General features: G+C 55.6%; 8 protein-coding genes across 8 annotated transcripts; 6 read left to right on the top strand and 2 right to left on the bottom strand.

Moving 5' to 3' along the window:
• Window positions 1–432: 432 nt before the first annotated feature.
• Window positions 433–1,292, bottom strand: N657DRAFT_639444 (glutathione S-transferase). The gene has a single exon (XM_062791774.1). It carries the CDS (start codon window positions 1,003–1,005, stop codon window positions 523–525), a length of 483 nt encoding a protein of 160 aa, XP_062652694.1. The 5' UTR covers window positions 1,006–1,292; the 3' UTR covers window positions 433–522.
• A 2,100-nt stretch (window positions 1,293–3,392) lies between these two features.
• Window positions 3,393–4,031, top strand: N657DRAFT_639440 (uncharacterized protein). Its single transcript, XM_062791773.1, has one exon. It carries the CDS (start codon window positions 3,652–3,654, stop codon window positions 3,841–3,843), a length of 192 nt encoding a protein of 63 aa, XP_062652693.1. The 5' UTR covers window positions 3,393–3,651; the 3' UTR covers window positions 3,844–4,031.
• Window positions 4,032–5,802: 1,771 nt separating this feature from the next.
• On the top strand, window positions 5,803–7,617 carry N657DRAFT_562568 (cation efflux protein; the record flags this gene model as incomplete). The annotated part of the gene is made up of 3 exons (XM_062788148.1): window positions 5,803–5,928; window positions 5,986–6,069; window positions 6,136–7,617. The coding sequence occupies 3 exons, from the start codon at window positions 5,803–5,805 to the stop codon at window positions 7,615–7,617; spliced, it is 1,692 nt and encodes a 563-aa protein (XP_062652692.1).
• A 1,103-nt stretch (window positions 7,618–8,720) lies between these two features.
• On the top strand, window positions 8,721–9,655 carry N657DRAFT_46295 (uncharacterized protein). Its single transcript, XM_062787492.1, has one exon. The coding sequence runs from the start codon at window positions 8,908–8,910 to the stop codon at window positions 9,409–9,411; it is 504 nt and encodes a 167-aa protein (XP_062652691.1). The 5' UTR covers window positions 8,721–8,907; the 3' UTR covers window positions 9,412–9,655.
• N657DRAFT_668058 (uncharacterized protein) lies at window positions 9,516–12,699 on the top strand (the record flags this gene model as incomplete). Its single annotated transcript, XM_062795430.1, has 5 exons — window positions 9,516–9,629; window positions 9,693–10,906; window positions 10,979–11,136; window positions 11,205–12,117; window positions 12,273–12,699. 5 exons carry the CDS (start codon window positions 9,516–9,518, stop codon window positions 12,643–12,645), a joined length of 2,772 nt encoding a protein of 923 aa, XP_062652690.1. The 3' UTR covers window positions 12,646–12,699.
• Window positions 12,700–13,189: 490 nt separating this feature from the next.
• N657DRAFT_639436 (uncharacterized protein) lies at window positions 13,190–13,539 on the top strand. Its single transcript, XM_062791772.1, has one exon. It carries the CDS (start codon window positions 13,202–13,204, stop codon window positions 13,463–13,465), a length of 264 nt encoding a protein of 87 aa, XP_062652689.1. The 5' UTR covers window positions 13,190–13,201; the 3' UTR covers window positions 13,466–13,539.
• Window positions 13,540–15,934: 2,395 nt separating this feature from the next.
• N657DRAFT_561317 (uncharacterized protein) lies at window positions 15,935–17,699 on the top strand (the record flags this gene model as incomplete). Its single annotated transcript, XM_062788053.1, has 3 exons — window positions 15,935–16,354; window positions 16,413–17,044; window positions 17,111–17,699. The coding sequence occupies 3 exons, from the start codon at window positions 15,935–15,937 to the stop codon at window positions 17,697–17,699; spliced, it is 1,641 nt and encodes a 546-aa protein (XP_062652688.1).
• A 784-nt stretch (window positions 17,700–18,483) lies between these two features.
• On the bottom strand, window positions 18,484–20,469 carry N657DRAFT_629925 (uncharacterized protein; the record flags this gene model as incomplete). The annotated part of the gene is made up of 1 exon (XM_062790934.1): window positions 18,484–20,469. One exon carries the CDS (start codon window positions 20,467–20,469, stop codon window positions 18,484–18,486), a length of 1,986 nt encoding a protein of 661 aa, XP_062652687.1.
• Window positions 20,470–21,339: the final 870 nt, after the last annotated feature.

Below are 21,339 nucleotides of genomic sequence, written 5' to 3'. Positions count from 1 at the left end.
GGTGGTTGGGCTGTGTGGTGGTATATCTGGCACACCTAGGCCCAAACCTGAGGAGTGTTACGCAAAGCAGCACGGTGTCTTGCGGTGGTGACGACTGGCATTGGTTTCTTTGTGCCGAGACGACAAGTAGATTTGAGAAGGGGAAGAGGGGGGGGCGGGGTGTGGTTGGAGGCGGGCGGGGTCATGGTTGGAGAAACATGGGCCGTAGTAGAAGCAGTGGCTCATCGAACAGCTGCTGGTCTAGGGTAACTCTGATGACCGGCTCAATGGTTCAACACCAAGACACTCTTTTGCCAGAGATCACCATATGATTGCTTCCCGCGTATCTGATTACCTGAGCCCAACATCTAACTCTACTCGGATTTTCCCAATCTCCTAATCTGACACCCGTCAAAGGTTTCTCACATTCTTGCTTGGAAGTGTCAACTTGCAACCTGCAGTTTGATTATATTATATCTGGTTAAATAGAGGAAGCACAATGGCTAGACCGAAAGGATCACGCAGTACGTCCCCGACCCGAGATTATAAGGCCATTGCCGCCTTGACCGATGGCCGCGCATTCATCTTGGCCAGCCACTCCGTCACCAGCGGATACTCAGCCTCATTGAACTCCTGGCCAGCCTCCTTGTAGACCAACGGAACATAGTTCTGCCAGGGAACAAAGGCCAGGTCGGCATACGACAGCTTGTTCCCAACCAGCCACGGGCCGTCGAACCCGTCTTTGGCCCCGTGCTCGTCCTTCTGCTTGGCGAGGTGAGCCTCCAAAACTCCCGTAACCCGCTTCATCTCGTTGAGGTACCGGTTTTGTGCGCTCGTCAGCTTCTCCGGGTGATACCGGGTGAACCAAACCGCCTGGCCGAAGTAGGGGCCTTGCCCTGTCGTCTGGAAGAACAGCCACTGCTTGGCGTGGTAGGCCTCGTGGGAGCTCGAGGCAAAGCTCAGCTTCCGGTCCTTGTCGTACGTCTCGATCAGGTACTCGATGATGGCGCCCGATTCCCACAGCATGAGGTTGGTGTTGGGGTCGTGGATGGCGGGCAAGCGGCCGTTGGGTTGATGGCGAGAAAGGCCGGCTTCTTGACATCGCTGAACGGAACCGCCTCGACTTCCTTGGGAACGTTCAGCTCGTCGAGGATGAAGGCGACCTTGGGTGGGTTTGGTCCGCCCTTGCCATAGACCTTGATGGGCTTGAGGTCGCTGTGGGACGTCATTGCTGCTTGATTCGCGTGTTTGTTCTTCTTGACGCAGGGCCAAGCTTATGGAAAATGCTATGGATGGATCTTTGTTTGAGGGTGAGTGGCGAGAGAAGAAGGGGGCTTTACCAAGCCCCTATATACCTTAGATTGTCCATGATGCGCACATGAAGCGTTTCTCGAAGCATCACCAGGTTCGCTCAACCACGACGGTGACGACGCCCGCCTGACCCCAGGGTAACAGTGTTTACAGCAACATATTTCTAAGCAGTCTGAAATCATTAGGAAGCATGCTTGGAGTTTGTAAGTAGACTTACTGCATTTGGCGCACATTTGGCTCGGTCAATGTCGCTGGCTGACAAATCTCGTTACTCAGAGTTCCACTACCCGCACCTGTGCCTGTACCTTCTCGTCTGTGAGCGACCACCCGCTCCAATTAGCTTATGCAAGAACTCACCGAGGCTTGCGAAACACGGCACCTGGGCATCAAATCACGGAAGGCCGCGTACAACTGCTGGCTAAGCTCAAGGCCGAGCACTCCAGTCCCTGGACGGTGCCGTGCTTGAAACTGTGATCACAGTTTCAAATAAGGAGTACCGTCAGTACATGGACGGATGAAACGAATTCAGACCCGGTACGGATGCCGAATGAATTGAACGGGAACTATCACCCCTACTGATATTGAGGGACGGGGATGTTCAATTGCTCGTTTCAGGTAATAGCGCTGCAATCTGGGAGGATTTGCTCCCTCACCCTCATTCAGATCACCTGTGAATGTTCAATGGCGTACCATAAATGATAGACAGGTTAAGACGGCCCACTAGTACTTTCAACTTGGGCTTGAAGCATGTGATTCTCATAAAGAAGCAGAGAAGAGAGAACAGGAACTAAGAGAGAAAAGAGACCTACTGAAAGAAGGCGGCAAGGGAAGACAACGAAACAGGATACAATACTAGAAAGAAGGGATTTCAGCATAGTCAGAGACTCTTAACTCGGGTTGCCAGTTCTATGTTTGATATATCGACCCTTCTGGACAGGATTCAGTGCTTGATAGATACCTACGTTTTAGTTTGAAGTGAATTGAATCTGAGATCAACTCTCGAGCCCATGTCCTTGGACGCTGGATGAGGTCTGTTAGCATCTGATGATTTGTAGGAGCTAGAAGAATTGATTGCCAGATTACCTACCTGTACGGTGATCAAAAGGCTTAGTCACGACTTGTTCTACTAGGGGTTCGATTCGACGGTTTGACCAATCACATAATCTCTCAAATTCATAGCTGAATACTGAGTTATAGTAACATTCAACCATCCATCTGGGCACATCGTAGGTAAAGTTACCTGAAAGAAGAGAATTCAGAAACCGTTGAGCCATATCCCATCACACATCCTAAGAATGACCGTCTAACATCACTGCCGCATACGTGTCACCATCAGCCTGATGACACCCAGAGTGACTTGTAGTTTCCAGCAGTTGGCTCGGCAATCAACCATGCCCATTTGACCAAAGTTTCCATACGACATACGTTGGATACAGACCTGCTAGCCGCATGATCGTGCCTTGGGTTTACGCGCTGCAAGCCGGTTCTCAATTCAAGGCCGCGTCCAGTCGACTGACCAGTCGTTGCGGGATGTCAATCGCGAACGTATACGACCCTAATACGCCATTTTTTCTTGCTTTCTGTGAGGAGGTTGGTACCTAGGTAGAAGCCGAAATGCTTAGAACTCCCGTCCCGGGCCCTGGGGAGCAATTCTAAGTTTCAAAGTCGTCTGCTCTTCCGTACGTTTGAGTAGCAAGATCTTAACAGCCTGATGAGCGGGAATCGAGCTTACCTATCTAAACCTTCGGCAAGTTGCTCTCGGTACAGTATAACCGTACAGTCAGGGTCCAAAAGTCTCCATACACCCCACCGAAATAACCGCGACTCTCCACGCGTCGCGACACCCCTATGCTCTTCCAACCGCAACAACTTAACATCATGAAGCTCAATTTAGCTGATTTTGGGGCCAAATTGACGGAAAATCGCGGTCGGAATGAGGAATCATCACCTGTCGCTCGTGTAGCCTTTTGCTACGCTGTAGCTTACGGCTCGAACATACCGAAGAGTTGTTCAGAGTTCGAAGCCCCGGTTTGATATATCATTTTCCTTTACTGATCTGATTTAGACACTCTTTGCCAATAAGTATACATGTTAAATAACACTTTGAATCCGACTTCTTAGGTATTCCATTTCCCTTCTAAGAAGTTTGGTAAGCGGTTTGTCAACTGGAAGAACTATATTGAGGCGAATTTTACAATCATAATCTGGGGAATAGTCTAGAGAGGTGGCCAGAGTGAGCTGCTCATCATAGAGAGAGACGAAGATGTCAAGGGTCGGCGCAACTGACCACTGCGTAACACCCTTAAAAGAGGGACCGTGGTTCGAACTGTTCCAGTCAAACCAGGTGTCACGGCCCCCACCATGAGCCCTACACTTGGGCAATTGGTGGGCGAAACACTGTGGATTTCACGGCGCAGCGACATGACTCGCAGCAGAGAGAGGATATCTGGAGAGCAGGAGACTCAGATTGGAACTTGGAACTTCCCTCTCTCAAGGATCAGTCAGTGGTTAGGGGTGCACGCACAATACAGTCGTCTTGCTGCTGTCTGTTGAGGATTCGGTGCATCTTCCTTGGTGAGCTTGTGTGTGTCACCTGACACCAGGAGTTGCGCACATGAACATCTCACACTGTCACTACCCGTGGCAGAAGACGCCCCTCATAGAGGATATACGTCCAAGTCTTACCAAAAGGCTCTTCAATCAAGAAGGTCTCCTGCCTTATTAGAACGGTACGAGGCATCTCTAGCAAGACAATGCTAAGATTTATATCTCCGATGCCACTCAAAACTGGCTTGTCGAGTATGTAATCGAGTGGAAGGATTTGTAACGGGTTGGGCCCGGTGCGAGCCTCGGCGACTCTCGGCAAATACCAAGACCCCTGATGAGGCTATTCCCACTCGCCCCACAGCACACCGAACCTTCTAGCAACGCGCTCAGACCAGCGCGCCTACGAAGATAAGTATGCTTGCGAGCTACCAGAGTCTGTCGTCTCTCCTTTTCTTCTCCAAGTTCAGTGTACTCGTAGAGTCGTCATCAGCTAGTTGCAATATACTACCTGAGACCGTTACAGGATTGGCCGCCGCACAGCCCCGATTTAAATCCCATTGAGCATATCTAGGCGGCTTTACAGAGGACCCTGAAGAGAATGTTCCCTGATCTCTGGGAACTTAAAGGGAATGAGCTCAATATTAAACATTTCGAGGAGAAGTTGCGTACGGCATGGTGGGCTGTAGATCAAGTTCTGATTGATAGGCTGATCAACTCGTTGCCTCGCCGGCTCGCGGCTGTGAAGAAAGCTCGAGGTTGGTATACAAAACATTAATGCTTGGGAATTGGGCTTTTATTTGAATACAACACTATTTGCCTATCTATTACGGTTGTTGAGATATGGTCTGTTAAAGATTCAAGGTAAGAATGTGGGTGGTGTGACGGAAAGCGCACGCTGGACTCGTGCTCCCATCGGTGGATCATCGGTGGGTGGGTCATCGGTGGGTGGCCTGTGCGCCCACTCATCTTTCTCGCGTCGCAGACGCGCATCCTGTACGGATGTCCCTATCAAAAGTTTTAACACACGCGGTGAAGCAAGACTTTTGGTAGGGACCCCCGTTTACTCTCCCTCTTCCTTTCCTTAGCTTTCGATTAGCAGAATTGAGTCGGTATTTGCAGCGCCCAATGCCTCGCCATGATGCCGCTTGTCTCTCACAGTGGCTGGTTTTGGTGGGGTGTATGGAAACTTTTGACCCCTCACTGAACCTTGGGCTGTTTGTTAGCGTGCAACTTAACTGACTTATATTACGATCAATCATCTTCACTTCTCATCTCCTCTCTTTCACTTCACTATCTTATAATTTTACTCTGTCTTCCTCCAAATCTCGTCTTCTCCATTCATGTATACGTACTTTACAGTGCTAGCCATGTGTCCGCTAACAAATAAATCAGGATTGAATTGTATTGTAATCCGGATAGCTGCCGAATGCGGACGAGGGGATCGGTGCGGGAGGCTGGATCAGGGCTTTTCTAGGCGCTGCGGGCCTCAGGCGGGCATGGGGCGGGGACGGCCCGGGCTGCTGTGATGTCACGGAACCGGAATAACTATCACCTTTCTGGATTTCGAGGGAATGTCTAAAGGAATCGCAAGTCTTCCTTGCTGATCTTCAACTGTGGCTCCGGGTCACTTTGGATGTTGCCTCCCTTTCTCTTGGCCTGCCAAGGTTTGTTTGACTGGCCAAGAACAGGCCTGCACAATGTCATTCACAGTGGGCATCTTTAGCGTGACGGATCACCTGCTTGCGCAAATCTGCCAAGCCCAGGGCGAGGGGCAAGGGGCAGCTTCCAAACCTGAAAGCCACAAAAGAAGGGTCCAACAACCCCAAACCGCGCCGCAAACCAGACGCCCAACATTGTCCGCTCCGCCCTTAAACCCACCGCGTAACCGCCAATCTTACCGTCGCTGCGCCTGTTTCTGTCAACGATCTTGAAGCTCTCGGCAACAGGCGCAGGAAAGAATTCGACATGGGGTGGTCAAAGTCGACGCGCATCAAGGTGATGCTCGTCATCGATCTCATGTTCTTCTTGCTCGAGCTGGGTGCTGGTTTCGCTGTCCATTCCCTGGCGCTCATGGCCGATGCCTTTCATATGGTGAGACCCTTTCGTCGGTCCAAGGGAGCCACCGTTGCTGACCCCAGTTCTCCGTAGCTCAACGACATCATTTCCTTGCTGGTCGGCTTATGGGCAGTCTCAGTGGCGAGAAAGGCGACGACGGACAAGTTTTCGTATGGGGTGAGTGCTCTGAAAACAGCTAGGATGGACCTGGGTGGAAAGCATCTGCTGACCTGACATGTTCAGTGGCTCCGCGCCGAGATCTTAGGCGCATTCTTTAACGCCGTGTTCCTCATCGCCCTTTGCGTGTCAATCGTCCTTGAAGCCCTTACTCGATTCCTAGACCCTCCGGAGATTGGGAACCCTCAGCTCATCCTGATTGTTGGCTGCCTGGGACTGGCTTCAAATCTTGCGGGCTTCGCTGTTCTTGGAGGACATGGGCACTCGCATGGCCCTGGAGAGCAAGGGCATGAGCATGCCCATGGTGCTGACCGCGTCGCCGAAGAGGGGCGCATCTCTCATCCCCCAGACCAGGATATCGCGGATCATGGAGATGGGCCGGATGTCTTCCCCGAAGCGGCCGTTGCGAGGTACAGGGCTTCTAGCCAATTCAGAAATGGAGAGGGCGAGTCCGAAAGGTTTACATCTGGACGCAGGGAGCGACGTGCGCAGGGTGCCGGGCGGCACGGCCGCCTCGCGAGCATCGGCGACATGAGCATTCATCCCGCCAGTTTCCGGCAGGATATCATTGACGCCAGCCGGCCCCAGCCCGAGGAAGAATTCAGCAGTGATAGCAACACTGAAGACGAAACGGCTGTTGTTGACGAGGATGAGTCGCGCGAGGACACTCCTTTGCTTAGCAGAACAGGCGAGTCGCATGCTGGCAGCGGCTTGCAGTCAACTTCGAAACGGGCCCGGCGCGGATCCGGAATCCACCAAGAGCACAACCACAACAAGCCAAAGAAGCCGGGCAAGAAACACGGGCACAGCCACGATGATTTGGGCATGAACGCCATGATCCTGCACGTCATCGGCGACGCGCTGGGCAACGTGGGAGTCATCGCCACCGCACTCATTATCTGGCTGACGGACTGGCCGGGCCGCTACTACGCTGACCCTGCAGTGTCCCTCTTCATCACGCTCATCATCCTCCGCTCCGCGCTGCCCCTCACTGTCGCGGCGTCCAAAATCCTGCTTCAGGCGACGCCAGAACACATCGACCTCAACGACGTCCGAGAAGACATACAGGCGCTGCCGGGCGTCATCAGCTGCCACCACGTGCACATCTGGCAGTTGTCCGACACGAAGATTATCGCGTCCATGCACATTCAGGTCGCCTTCCCTTTGACAGAGGCCAACGGAGAGAAGTACATGGAGCTGTCCAAGATGGCACGCAAGTGCCTGCACGCCTATGGCATTCACAGCGCGACGATCCAGCCCGAGTTCTGCCTCGACCGGTCACACCCGCATGCCCAACAGGGGTCTGATTGCGACGACGACGACGCCGCCCCCCCGACCATGGGTATGGACGGGGCCTCGGCGGTTGCTGCGCAACAGGCCAGGTGTGGGAGCATCGAGGGGGACGTGTGCCTGCTCGATTGCGTGGATGACTGCGTGGGGATGGGTTGTTGTTCGGCGCCCACTTCGAGGCCGCAGAGTACACACGATGGTGAGGCCAGCGGGCATTCACATGGGCATGGGCATGGGCATGATCATGAGGATCACTAGCACTAGGAGCGACTATCGTCTTTTACCAATGTACAAAATCTGTGTCGTCGCGATACCGCGTCTCTGTTGCTTTGGCTCCCGGAGTTCATCATTGGGTCTGTGGGCGTTGAAGGAGGTTTGCATCGGGTGAGGAGGCTTTCTTGGTCCAGTTTCGGGATGGGCATTGGAGTTTTGGAGGTCGGCAGTCTCAATTCAGCGTTGTCTTTACCGTTACTTCCAACAAAGTTGCTGAACTCATCAGTCCGCTGTATGTTGGCTTAGTGTATAATTGGTCCTTTGCTGAGATTTGGTGCGAAGATCTATCAGTTGTCTAACGATATCTCATGACATGATCGTTGTGCCCTGATTTCACGACCAGTCGGTGAGAGAGGGATATGTCTGGCATGGCTTCTTTGTAAACACTAGCAAAGTAGCATCAAGACAAGCGAGAACACTGCAATCTCCCTGCAAGCCAGCAGTTGACCGTTGTCCCTCGCTTGCCGGTGCCAGCACTCCTCCAATCCCCTGACACTCGGTGGTGTCGGAAACAAGCCACCCGGCATATGGAGGTCCGGACCGGGTTTCGATCGTCAGGAAGCGGAGGATTTCAGGCTCCTCTTACGGGTGAGATCCGACCGATTGAAGGAGCATAAAAATAGAAGAGCTTGAAACAACGCCTCTCGTGTTAATTATAGCGTCGTCCAGGCAAGAATCATGGTAAAGTGAACTCCAGTCCAGCCGTATCACATACTTGCGAATACTATCATGGGAAAGTAAATGGTAATTAAGTCGGAAGCCCACCTATCTGTAGAACTATATAGGAGTCTGACTTGGGATTGTCTCTTGTCTCTCGTTAGACCTGAAGTCAGTACTCAACAATCTCTCCGTTACACATAGGGAGAGCTCCATGGATGTTGTGTCTCCTCACTACATTGTGCCAATCGACAAGTGCCAGATACACCAGGTCATTGTCCCTCCTTTCAAGAACAGATTGATCTGTGCGCCCCCCCCCGCATTGCGAACCGTGGTTCATGCTGGTGGGTAATACAACGGCAACCCACCCACTCGCGCCGCCAGGCAGCGACATTTTCTGCGCCACCATTCGACAATTCTCTTCAACCAAACGAGACCTCTCCAGGGCGTTAGTACCCCAGCACGCTTTGCTTGTCCATCGCGGGCTGTACGCCAAATAGGTTGGAGATGCAGACAACGGACCGGCACTCAGTCGAGCTCCCCAACCATAGCCCCCAAGTCGGGAGGTTGTATAGTACCTGACGCAGTCGATTTCATCCCAAGGATTCTCAGGGCTGGATGCTACACAGGGCATTGTCTGCCCTAAGATCGGGAGATACTAGCTTCTGGAGTCAAGGTACATGTACCTTGAGCCGTTCCGTCGACCCTTGGCACTCCCAGATTCCTGGAACGGAAAGGGTCAAAGACGGGCCATATTCGCACCCGGTTCCGGCATGGCGTCAGCATTGGAATACACGGGTACACACAACACAACCCAGCTTGGTTTCGGTTCTGTTCGCCCGCTTCCCCGCCCCCGCTCTACGGGCCGTTGAGATCGACACAGGAGAAGTGCCAATGTCGCAGTGCTCAGCTCCGAACCCTGGTTTTGATGGGCCGGGTCAAAAGTATCTTACCTTGCTTACCCACAGCTTCTCAACTTTTTCGAGTCTTCAATCCCGCCTTCCCCCTTGCGCTTACGGGTTGACTTCCTACCTTTCCACTGTCTTGAGCCCCGTGGTGCGATTGGGTTCAAATTGCATAGCCTGCTGTGCCAGACACTTGGGAGGGAGCTTCAAAATGTGATCAGTCATACTTACCCATACCCGAAATTCGTTCCCTTTTGAGATGATTCCCACACCAACTGGAATGGTGTAAGCCCCTCGGTCCGCGCCCAGCAGCAGCTCGACATGTCCGGTCCTGGTTCCCGCTTTGGTCCCGGTGGCCACTACCACCGCCAGCATGGTGCCTATACCACCGATACTTCCTATATGCAATCAGCCACGGCACCCCAGAGAAGCGCGGTAGGTGGTGCCACAGACCACCCAGCACCAATCTCGCTTCCGGAGCCTTCCTACCACGGACAGCTTGCGCGCTCAGGCAGCAGCCAGGCCGGAATACCGCAGCGCAAGGGCACCGTCGTCACCGTTGGCACTGTCAGCAGCGGAGACAAATTCACAGTCTCACCAGCAAGCTCGATCCATGAAGACGACGGAGAGGCGCGCGGGTATGGGGCGCCAGCGGGGTTATCGCCCTCCCCGCCGCGGCAGGACCGAGCGGACCGAGCACCAGGATGGGTCGGCTGGGAAGGCCAAACGAGGCCGTGGCACGGCCCAGCACAGGCGGACGAGACCGGCGGCGACATGGCGCCATCACTCTGGCAGACCGGCTCCGTCAGAGACGAGATACCTTATCCCCAACCACAGCACTGGCGCGGAAGCCGAGATATGGAGGAACTGCAGGAGGCACGAGCACGGGCGCTAGAATCCAGCCGGAGTACCGTCGGAACTCCATACGCAAGGGGCCTGGTGCGCGCCGCGGTGTCTGCGTCCCCGGCACCGGGACTCAACGCAGCGGAGAACGAAATTACCCCAGCGCCGGCGGCGCCCTCGTATTTGCGATGGCAGAGCCAGCAGCAGCAGAGCCAAGCGGCTAGTCAGCCAAGTTCTGGCCGTGCCCAGGGACAAGCTGTGCAGAGTAACCGCCGCGGCCCGTTTATGCACTACGAAGACCTGGATTACTTCGGCCCGCAGCCCGAGTCCGAACCCAAGGACGGATCGCAAGTAGACATCGGGGTACCGCGCGGGGACACATTTCCCCCTATACCGGAGGAGATGAACCGGCCAAAGGTGAGACGGTCATGGGATCGACAGCGCAGACGGCGGAGGAAAAAGATGGAATCGGGAAACGGTGACGGGCATGGGGGTCAGGGAGGCGGTGGTGGTAGAGGAGGAGGCCGGGGCGGTGGCGCCTTGCTGCGATCCTGCATAGACTGGCTGCCTGAAGTCGCGTGTTGTTTTCTCAGCATCGTGTGTCTTGTGGTCATCGTTGTGGTGCTGAAGACGTACGACGGACGGGGCCTGGCTGACTGGCCATTGACTGTTTCGCTCAACACGTTGATTGCGTTCTTGGCTGCGATATGTCAGGTTGCTCTGATTGTGCCCCTGACGGAGGGGTTGTCTCAGCTGAAGTGGAACTCGTTCGCTCGTGGTGAGAAGCCGCTGGCCGATTTCCAGACCTTTGAGGATGCAAAGCGTGGGCCCGTGGGGAGCGCCATGCTGCTTTGCAGAAGAAGGGGAAGGTGTGGCTAGATTCTCTCAAGCCTGGCGCGTACGTTCCGTTCTGGTTTGAGGTCGCTGATCGACATTGATAGGGCACTCGGCATGACTGCGGCCACAGCGTTGCTGACGGGATTCCTGCTCTCCCCACTCACACAAGGCGCCATAACATATCCCACACGGAGCTTCGAGGCAGGGAGCGGCACGGCCGCCGTCGCTAGGAGCGAATCGTACTCGCACCCAACGCCGTATGGTGAGCAGAAACCCCATTGCGGCCATCCCCTCCAACAGTAAGTGCTGAACTGGCACCCAACCAACCAGACAACTTGGACACCCGAGAGAAGCAAGCGATCCACTCAGGCATCTACCACCCAGTGGACGAGGAGGTGCCGCCCCTGCAGCCCCTCTGCAGCACTGGCAACTGCCAATGGCAGAACTTCAGCTCGCTGGCCGTCTGCAGCGCCGTAGCCGACGTATCCGACCGGCTCGCCGTCTCTAACCAAGTAACAATTCTGGGAGGCTCGCTCGGCGGCGCCAATAACGAGTTGGCACGCGAGGCCCGCCTCCCCAACGGCCTGTTTCTAGTTGGCAGCACCACCACCTACAACCTGAACGTTTCCTGGCCACTCGGCTCTTCCAGCACCAGTGGCGGAGCCAACGAAACCGACGGCCGAGAGAGCTTCCTGCCCGCCCGCACGAGCATCGCCTTCCCGGAGCGGGACGGCCGGATATCGAGCGCCATCGCCAACTTCTTCCTCGTTTACACCAGCCAGACGGGCGAGCTCGCGTCTGATTCGCAGCAGCTAGGCGTGTTCCGCGCCGCAGAGGTCCTGCTGCACTTCTGCGTCAACACGTACGAGGCGTCGACCACTGGTGGGGTGTCGACAAGCAAGGTCGTCCACTTATCCACGCTTGCCACAGAGGACGAGGCGAGCAACGCTCTGGTCAGGGCCCGCGAAGCGTCGTCCTCATCTCGGCGTGTCCGCCTGCGTGCGGCTGGCGTAAAGGAGGTGTATTCAGTGGAAAGGGGCGATGTGAAGTTGCTCAACAATTATATCCTGTCCTTGTTCTCGGGGACATACTCGTACCGCTATGGCAAGTCCACCGCGGGCGAGACGGCCATAAGCGAGGCCCTGGGACTCGCCATGTTCGGGAGTGCGCCGCTTGATGACGACGGAATGCGCGATGTGGTTCAAAACCTGACCACCAATGTGGCCATCAGCTTGACGAACACGCAAGTAGATTCCTCGCTTCGTCTCTTCTACTTGGATATCTTCCTTTCGCTCCTGCTATCTTGCTATGAGAGAAAGACAATAAGGGGAAAGAGAGGGGGGAAAACAAAGGAGAAAAGGGTGGATGCATGGCTCTTGTGCTGACTCTTGTCTCTAGCATTCGCGCCATGAGTTCGGCCTCGGCGAAGGGCACTGTCCTCTCGAGGGAGACTTATGTTCACGTTCAATGGGGCTGGTTGACCTTCTTGGCCGTCCAAGTCGCCCTTGTGGTCAGCTTCTTACTGGGCATTATGGTCCAAACCACCGTATGGGACGTCAAGACAGTCAAGGGATCGATTGTGGCATCGCTTCTTGCTCTTTCTGCTGACGACAAAGCGTATCTGCAGGAGCAGGAAAACGTGTTCCTGGATAGCTCGCGCAATGGCTGCCTGGGGGACGAGGTGACTGACAAGTTGCAAACCATAACCGCCAGATTTAGGCCCTGTGATAGGGGTTGGGCTTTAGAATTAGGCAAGAGGGAGAACGGATAGTCTCTCCGGAATTGGACACCACGTAATCTGCAATCTGTCAGTGTGCGAAACGACGAGCAACTGAGCTACTTGTTGTACAGTAGAATCGGGACTGAGCATCGCTATTGATGCATCAGAACTCCGATCTTCCCAATGAATAGTCCAGTGGTAGGTTATGGGTCGCGGAGAAGACCTGGACTCTGCTTGACGCGGGTCCAATGGTGGGCGAGATGGGCTCAGTTGGCACTCGGGGTCGCACGCATGCTGCAACCTGAGCTGTCGCGCATGCCACCAAGAGTCGTGTGAGGGCGGGCGTGGTCTTTGCCTCGGCGATTGGGCAATGCGAGTGAATAGTGTCTCGTCCTGCTGTCTGCCTGGCCATCCCTCGGACGAATTGATGCCGGGAGAGGCATAATGACTGGCTCCTTCGACAGAGTGACCCCCAAGCTCCCTGCATCAGTGCATCTGATAAGTTGAGGCTTCGCTCCAGCAGCCTCACCGGTCAATCTTGTAGCGACACTCGCGAGACTTCAGTCTACACCAAGTCGTTTGAAAGCAGCCCCAGATTCAGCACCAAATGTGCCGTCTTGGTGGTCTGTCCCGTACCCATTGGGCTTCACACCCGATTGCGACATTCCTCGGTTCCGGCCGATTGCGACTGGCAGTGGCACACAGCCAAGGAGCTCGCTCGCCGTTGGAAGTCTTGAAGTGGCCGGGAAATCCCTCACCGTTGGCCGTAGGAGTGGTAAGCTACTCCCGGGTTTCTCCGCGGATTAGGTCCGGGTGCTCGCCTGATACAGTGGCGATACTGTCGAAAACGGGGTCTGCTCGTCCAAGATAGTAGCCCAGCGGCTGTGGTGTACCTAGTGTCTTGGTGTTTGCACCCGGTTGCCAGAGACAAGCTGCTATTGTCCCGTGGTTGGGTTCTCCCGGTAGGCGCAGCCCCGGGAGACAGAATGTAACCGCGGCCTGATAAAGTCTCTCTGTCCCTCGGTCTCCTTCAGCGGGCCGCACCAGACGGTCTGCCAAGTGTCTGGATAGGTAAGATCTCTTGGGCAATGTACACCAGCGAGTGATTGAGCCGCGAGAGTGATCGGAGTTGGGGAGGAAAGAAGCAATACCACGGCCGTCGATGGTTGGGGGGCCAATTGATTGGACCCAGTTCGAAGTGGTTTGGTTGCACAGGTATCAATGCATAACAGGTGGGATGAGGGTGGGGAGAAGTGCACTTGTCTGCGAAGTCGAAAGTGCTGAGGCCGTTTGGTTGCTCCCCGTAGTTGTAGACTCCTCTCCACCTCGCCGGCGTTCCTGCCTGAGCCACCAAAGAAGGCGGGACAACCTTGCATCTGGAAAGGGGTCTGGATGGCCCTGATAGGGCGGGAAAAAGCACAACCCACAATCCCGCACTCGAGTGCAGACCACGATGGATCCTCGACAGTGTGCCCCACGATTTGCGGTTCGCGCATCTGCAGGGGTTTTCTACTTGGGAGACCCTGTGCGCTACGTGTCGGTGAGCTATCGGAGCGAATGGCTGCACCACAGCGGCAGGCGAGCAGGGCCAGTGATGGGGCCGATTCAGACATGCCGAGTATTCGGCATCGGGGGAGAAGAGGTCGCTGGAGGCATTAGGGCTTGATGAAGATGTGGCTTCCTGTAGGTTGCTACCCCTCAAGTGTCCAGAGACCAATATCGTTGGTCACAAGTGCTTGGTGTGGTTTTACGAAAACTTCCAGCCAAAACTGACAGCCTCTGCTGATCTCGCCTATGGAGGACTTCGGCTTGTGGAGCCGGGGTTTTGCCTAACATTCCCGACGGCCAATCGGGTAGCCGGTCACGGTGAGGATAGCGGCTAGATCCGGTCAAATTCGGTATGGCTATGGGGCCGCTGTATATAACGCGACCTTTGGTGCGTGTGAGCTGGGTCCCATGTATAGCCTGTGATCTCACCTGGAAACCCAGCATGTCACATGAGGTTATTAGGGATTTAGGGTATTAGCTCTGTGGGGAGGCAGGAGAGTGGGCGGCAGACGAGCGTGGGGGTTAAGTATTCTGAACGACCTGTGTAAGTATCAGGTATCTTAGGTCCCACCTGTAACGAGCAGTAAAAATACAGTAACAACCATCATGTCAGCTTACAACATGCTCATTCTTCATAAATGATTCTGTTCAGGGGCCTTAGGAGGTGTGGAATACTGTGTAATTGAGGCTAGCCCAACTATAGTTGACTGCTGCCCACTGGAGATACCCGATGAAGCAAACCGGAAGGACGACGCGGGCAGCAACAGGGTGCCGAGGTGGAGGGCTCGGGATCAGAAGTGCAACTCCACTGGTCGCCGGTCTGCGGTGAAGGCCATGGCAGGCTCCACGTGGTCTGCGTCTGTCATGTTGGGTTTTTTTAACGACAAATCGAGTTTTTAGGTTCAAGAGGACAGCCTATCGCGGGTGAATTTAATTCTGAAAAGGGAATCGAGAGAAGAAAATAAGAAACGGAAAGAAAGCCACCTTGAGTACCCGCTCTCGGAGTTCGGTCTACGGTTGCAGAAACGACCTCATCAATACCTTGGGCCCCTGACAGTGATGCTCCTTCCTCCAACTCTTTCCCGTTGTCTGCCGCGCTAAGAGCAACCTCTCTGGGCTCCGAGCCCGGTCGTTCAACCCGCCCGTTACCTCGAGTACCTTCCATACCTTACCTTTACCTGCTGGTGATTCTTGGTTGACGAGACCCATCGGTTCTATTGTTTGTGCGACGTCTTTGACTTCAACGGCCTCCTCGACGCCTCTAGAGCTTTGTATACCGTTGCTTTGACTTAATATTATTGTCCTCATTGTATCGAAATCATTGTTTATTTGGTTCAGTTCTGTACACCACTTTTCTGGGGATTTCGTTCGCATCCCTTTCCCGAGACCGACCTGTCTGCCCACCCATCGGCCCTTGCTCCGCCATTCCTCCGGACTCGGCCCTCGGAGGAAACCCGGCGTACCACGACTCTGGCTTCGAGCCACCGTCACGCATCCCGTCTGCGCGTGGTTGCCGTGTCCGACGACGCTAGCTGGTGGATTCTTGCCGTGGCTCTCACCTGTTCTCACCGAAGCATCGCTAGCCGGCAGGTCTGGCCCATCCCTGGAACGCATTGGCCCGCTCCAACTTCCAGCCGGTGACTGCAGACCCATAGCGCAGCTGAGAAGAGCAGGTGTGCGTGAAGTTTGTGCCCTGGGGCGTTTAGTCTCTGGTCTCTCACTCACCCGAGCGTGGCGCCGTTGATAATGGGTGTTTGACGCAGCTATTGTCAAAGTGCGTGCAAATCAAAGGATGCATCCAGCTTCCAACTTGACTGAGGCACCGCCCAACAGTGACAGTTCTCGCGGTGCCCTGGCCACCAGCCCCAAACACCATGTCAGCTCGAATGCCCCCGAGAACCATGTCTCGTCCGACGGCACCTCTCCGCCCGCGCGGAAAGACACCAACTCGTCGATATCCACTTCGGCAACCACCATGACCTCTGCAACCATTGTCACGGATGATACGCCAGGATCTCCATACAGCAGCGTGGCGTCATCGCCGACCTTTGCAGCCCACGGTGCGTTCTCCGCCAGGGACGGTAGCAATGCGGCCCCGCAGCGCCGTGCTAGCCGCCGTAGGACCGGGCCCCTCACTGCCGTCCAGCGCGAACGGGCTCATTTGATCCGTAAGATGGGTGCTTGCTCGGATTGTCGTCGGAGGCGGGTCGCGGTAAGCCTCTCCCCTCCTCTAGGACGCGGTCATTTTGGCTTACATGCGTTCCATTCAGTGCCACCCGAACCATCACAACATGACGTGGGAGGATGCTGCAAAGAGGTTCAGATCAGTCGATTCATCCAGTCAGACGCTATCTGCGCTCGCCGGACCGCAGCTCAGCCCGGCGCCACTGAATCCTCGGGGATCCTTCTCACAGGACCCTCGAGAAATGGATCTGGATACTTCGCCAACACAGCAGCACCCCCAGTCACTGAGCGAGTCACGCATCAGGACTCCCCTCCCGTCGGCACCACGCCCAGAGAAGCACGCGAATATGCCCCATTTGCCCGGATTTGAGGCTTTCAGAGCGGACCTGCAGGGAAGTGCAGACCGCATTCTGGCCAGCCCTTACCGCAGCCGCTACGCCAATGTCTCGGTCCTCTTGGTAGGATGGCAGGATGACCCGGATACTGGGGCCCAGGGCGCTATCCACGAGCTGGCCAAGACGTTTCACGAGGACTACAATTACTCAGTCCAAGTCAAGTCGATCCCTACATCGACCGAAGCATCTAGGAGCCCTTGGCTATGGCTCTCCCAGGCAGTCACAGACTTCGTCGCAGACCATAACCAGCGCGACTGCCTCAAGATCTTCTATTACAATGGGTACAGCTACCTAGACGATAACCGAGACGCGGTTCTTGCCAGGTCCGTTCTGTCTTCTGTTCCTCCACTCTGTTCCGTCGGTGCTCATACTCACTCCTTTTCTTTCAGCTCCAAGCATGCCGACCATGTCTCGGCAATTCGTTGGAGTGCCATTCAGCAATACTTTGAGAACGCTCGCGCCGACGCTCTGCTCATCATGGACTGTGCGTATTTCCCGTCCTACACGACTGTCCGACGGCAAGGCATGCTGGAATTGATCGCTGCGTCCGCGGGCGAGGATCACGTCGGGCTGCTCGGTAGAAGCGCCTTCACCCGCGCTCTGACCGACCAGCTCCGGACGAGGGCGATACAGCCGTTCAAGGAGCCGTTTTCTGCAGCTGAACTTCACTCCAGACTGCTTTCATTGTATCCAAGGATAATACAAGAACAGAATCCCCAGAGGGAGGTCGTTTCGAAATTTCCCACGCCGCTGAGCATGCAGCTCTCCGGCACCAAAACGCTGCCATCCATCCTGCTCGCTCCCCTACGGCTCGGAGAAGCCCCTGCTCCTCCCTCAAGCGGATCGCAGATCAGCATCACGTTTCGGTTGGCGGACGACGCGTTCAACATGGACAGCTGGGCCGAATGGCTCCGCTCGATGCCCGAAGGCATCACAGAAGCGAGGGTTGATGGACCTTATCGCAATACGTTTCAATGACACTAGTGGAAGTGCCGCTCCCGCGCGGCACCATTGCTGGGAGCCTGGGGTACAATTGGCGGGTGTCTCACCATTTTGGGTGGATGGACACAGAATGCCCTACAAACGTTTCTTACCCATTTGGCCAATGTTATGACATCTCAGTCTACTCTGCATCATGTTCAGCGCTTCTACGACTCTCCTCCTGTATTTTGATGAGCTTACGACCGCAACCTCATGCCTCGGTTAAACCGAGGAGGGATTTACTCGTGTGTCTGAGTCCTTTCTCCCTTCAAGCTGGAAGTGGAAGATATTGAGAGAGGCAAGCTTCTAAGGAGGGGGTATCCCGGTCAGCGGTTTGTTTAGCGGGCTCGCCGCGAACCAGAAGCATACCCCTTTCTCTCCTCTGTTGAAGAATAGAGAAGAAGCAATTTAATGTGCACTGATGACACGTCCTTCTCTCCCGTTATACCGCAATCACGTCCACTCCGGGACCTCCAGGCTATCCTTCTGTTTCCACCAGCGTCAGAATTCCCAAGACAGGAATGACCGAAAAGGTGACGAAACGGAAAAGGAGCTCAAGCTGACAACCCAATCTAGTGGTATCTCCCAAACCATGGTACAAAAATTGGTACATGCAGCGACGGTCAGCAGGAAACGCTGCAGCAGATTGAGGGGAACAGAAAGGGGAAAGACAACAAAAAGGCAGAAAAAGAGAAAGGAAAGAATACCGGATAAAGCAACCTGCCGTTTTCCTGCAATGCCAATAACCCAAGAAGTTAGGTCTCCTCTTCATGGCTCAGTCTCACAAGACCATCAGCGCGGCCACCAACCCTACAGCCAGCGCCCGCCCCGACCTGCCCACCGCCACCCTAACACTGCCCGACGCACCAGACTCGCCCGAGCTCCCATCCCCACCCCCAATCTTCAACGTAGGACTGTACTCGGCCCCGCCGCCCCCTCCTACCACCGCAGCGCTGGCGCCCGCTGTCGTCCCGTTCCAGCAGTACCTCTCAAAGCAAGCCTCGCACGCGGCCGGCACGGCCGTGCCCGTCCTCGTCCAGCTACGGCTCAGCACGGCGCACGCGACGCAAGTGAGCCATTGGCCGTCGAGCGTGCCGTTTCCCTGGGTGGCGGCGTCGAGGCCGTTGCGGATGATGGCGTCGCGCTGGTTGTCCGGGTAGGACGGGGTGAAGGTCGTCACGTTGGAGAAGGCCGTGTAGGGCGCATTAGGCAGGTAGACGACCAGCGGAGGCGGGGAGGAGGAGGATGAGGAGGAGAAGTTGGCTGCGTCGCAGCCGAAGAAGGTCGGCCGGCTGTTGAGGCCGAGCGCGAGGAATGTCTTGTCGTCGGGGACAGGGGGGAATTGGGTGCCGTTTGCGATGGGGGATAGGGAGCGGTCGTAGGTGGCGCGGAGGGCGGTGCCGTTGGGCCAGGAGTAGATGGTGTCGGCCGAGGAGTCTACGGCGAAGATGACGTCGACGGCGCGGAGCGGCTGGAGGAGAGGGTGCAGGGGAATGTTTTGCAGATCCATGCCGCCGTCGACCAAGTCGAGCGCGATGGTGTCGGAGGTTGGGTTGGTGCCGTTGTTCCAGCCCAAGAAGGGGTTGGGTACGTATTGAGCAATGTCATTGTTGGAGTCGTCCAGGCTTTCGAGGACGCCCACGGCGGCCTGGAGCAGGAAGTCGGGGACACCGTCGATCGAGCTGATGTTTTGCAGCAAAAAGGCGTTGAAGAGGGAGCTGCTGGTGCCGAAAATGTAACTGATCGAATCAAAGCCGCGGATGCACCGGCCACCGGACGGGACGACGCCGCCGGAAAAATTGGAGGCGAGGTACCTGATCGGGACGAAGCCGAAGGTGGTCGGGTCCCACGAGCCCATCTCGAAGGGGTTGAACTCGAAGACGGTCGCGTTCAGCGAGATGATCCTCTCACCGGGGTATCTACTATCCGCGAGCAAGATGGGGAACGGGGCGCGACCATTCGAGAAGTCGTCGTCGTCGGCGATGCTGGAAAAGGTGTATGACGGACCGCCGTCAGGTGCGTCGATCAGCTGGTAAGACAGCGCTCTGCCCCAATAATCCGTGATGGACGTCTCGAAGTCGGCGTCCCGCTTGTCGCTCACCTGGCCGGCGACGTCGGCCCAATACCTAGCCGTGTCGAAGACGCCGGGCAAGTTTGGGCCGACAAAGATGGAGTCTGCAAAGTTCCAAATGCTGCTGTCCTTCCTCCCATTCCGCAGCGTCTCGACAGTCGAAAAATTGTTGGCATAGATACTGCTGACCAGCCAGCCACCGCCTGACAGGCCGGCCAGGTACGTACTTGACTGGAGAAGTCCGCCAATGCCGCCGGTGCCCGTGGTGCCCGGGGTGCGACTGTCAGCAGCAGCGACGAACCCGGCGCCGTTCATCAGGGCACGGTAGCCGCCTCCGGACACAGCGATGCCAATGTTGGGCAGGTCCTTGACATTCGAAGCCACCTTCCTGATGTAGTCTTCCGCATCGAAACCGTCGATGTTGGCCCGCTTCAAGAAGTCGATCATTGGGTCGACGGTGAGTGGGCGGCGTTTTGCAAGCCAGTCTATCTCGCTCTGAGAAAGCTCGTTGGCGAAGCGGACGGTGGGCCTTTCGTCTGGGCACGGCACTTCGGCCGGCGCATAGCCCCCGCCGGGCCCGTCGGGGCGTGCCCGCGGGCTGACTGTCAAATCTTCATTCCGCCGTGATATCCTGATGAGCTCGGCGGATGTGAAAAAAGTGAGGAGAGTGAGCGGGAGAATGTCGTAGAGATGCATGGCTGCTTATTTACCTGGGCTAACCGAATGTGGGCGGTTTCGCGCCAGCGAGTGAGTGGAAACCCAAGATCAAGTTGCAAGGGAGCCGAATACTTTTCTGAGAATGAAAGTGTGTTGAGTCCTTATGGTAGGAGCCGTGATGGTGATCGGACGATCGAACGACAACGGAAGTGGGCATTAACGAATTTGGGGATCCGGAGAAGAACAGAAGCCCGGTGAGAAAACAACGGCACAACACGGAGGTCCCTGGCCGCGGGCTGGATTTTCGAAACAGCGACTCGTGGTTGGAGATGGGACCGGCAAATGCTGAGAGGGAGATGGATCAGCGTATACACAAGAACGGAGTATGTACAGAGGCTTCAGAAGGAGGTGGATGTCCAGCACGGATGGCCCGGACCGGCAGGGAGCAACAACCCAAGGGAGGCCGCCGTGTTGTCGAATACGTGTATTGGTGGTGGCATTCTTTGCCTTCTGCCACTCAAGCGCGTCAGTTAAGGTACCTTAATTGACAAACCAGGTCTCTCTAATAAGTACCGAGGTGACGAGGCGCACATTCCGGCCTGTCAGAGACTGTGTACTCTGTACGGAGTACTTGAAGTTATCTTATTTTAGGTTCTCTCATCCGTGTTTCATGCAGCCCAGGGACCTGCCCAACGACCCGCCGCCTGTGGGCCTGGAAGTTGGTACAACAGGCGATTCTGTGTTGTCTGACCCGGCCCAATTCTCGCCGGAACCTGTTGGATCCTTCATGACACTTGGTCGACACCTCGGATGTGCAACGGTTTCCTGAATGTCTAATATTTGCCTTTTGAGGCACGTCTCGGACTCTCGATGACTGGGATGACGGAGATGATCTGTCTAAGGCTTGGC

This window comes from Parathielavia appendiculata (assembly GCF_033297405.1).
Source record: "Parathielavia appendiculata strain CBS 731.68 unplaced genomic scaffold N657scaffold_1, whole genome shotgun sequence".
NCBI classification, from domain to species: domain Eukaryota; kingdom Fungi; phylum Ascomycota; class Sordariomycetes; order Sordariales; family Chaetomiaceae; genus Parathielavia; species Parathielavia appendiculata.
The sequence above is the reverse complement of the archived record's forward strand: the minus strand, read 5'-3'. Positions and strand labels throughout refer to the sequence as shown.